At 40.9% G+C, this 403-nt stretch overlaps 1 protein-coding gene across 1 annotated transcript in view; it reads left to right on the top strand.

Moving 5' to 3' along the window:
- Nucleotides 1-241: 241 nt before the first annotated feature.
- LOC106632833 overlaps nucleotides 242-403 on the top strand; it is a gene marked incomplete in the record, with an annotated part of 1,617 nt that continues 1,455 nt past the window's right edge. Inside the window, 1 exon segment of the mRNA XM_014331496.2 lies at nucleotides 242-403. Coding sequence (XP_014186982.1) covers nucleotides 354-403 — 50 coding nt within the window.

Raw genomic sequence — 403 nt, 5'->3', positions numbered from 1 at the left:
CCTCACAGTTTTAAAGTTTCATCTCTTCCTGCTCTAAAGTTGTGGGTCCTGACTGATGTTCATTAGGAGGTCTGAGAGGATTTACAGGATGAATACAGGATGTGATCTTTAGTCTGTGACACGACATTAAAGAGCTGAGAGTGAGTTTTAATCTGAACGTGTGTGCGAGACATTCGGTCTGTTCTGCTGCTCACTTTGTTCATGTCAGAATTGTCTGACGTGTTTCTGTTTGTGTCCACAGTCTTCCAGACCTCAGTTTGATTTACAATCCAAAGCAAAAGGTCGGAGGTCAAGTGGGTCATCAGACTGTGCAGAGGAAACCTTTCTACACATCACAAAGGAAAATCTATAAAATGGCACAGAGTTCATTATATTTACTGAACAAGCTTAGAAAAAATGCCTT

This window comes from Haplochromis burtoni, unplaced genomic scaffold (assembly GCF_018398535.1).
Source record: "Haplochromis burtoni strain Fernald_Lab_line unplaced genomic scaffold, NCSU_Asbu1 Contig_2771, whole genome shotgun sequence".
NCBI lineage: Eukaryota > Metazoa > Chordata > Actinopteri > Cichliformes > Cichlidae > Haplochromis > Haplochromis burtoni.
The sequence above is the reverse complement of the archived record's forward strand: the minus strand, read 5'-3'. Positions and strand labels throughout refer to the sequence as shown.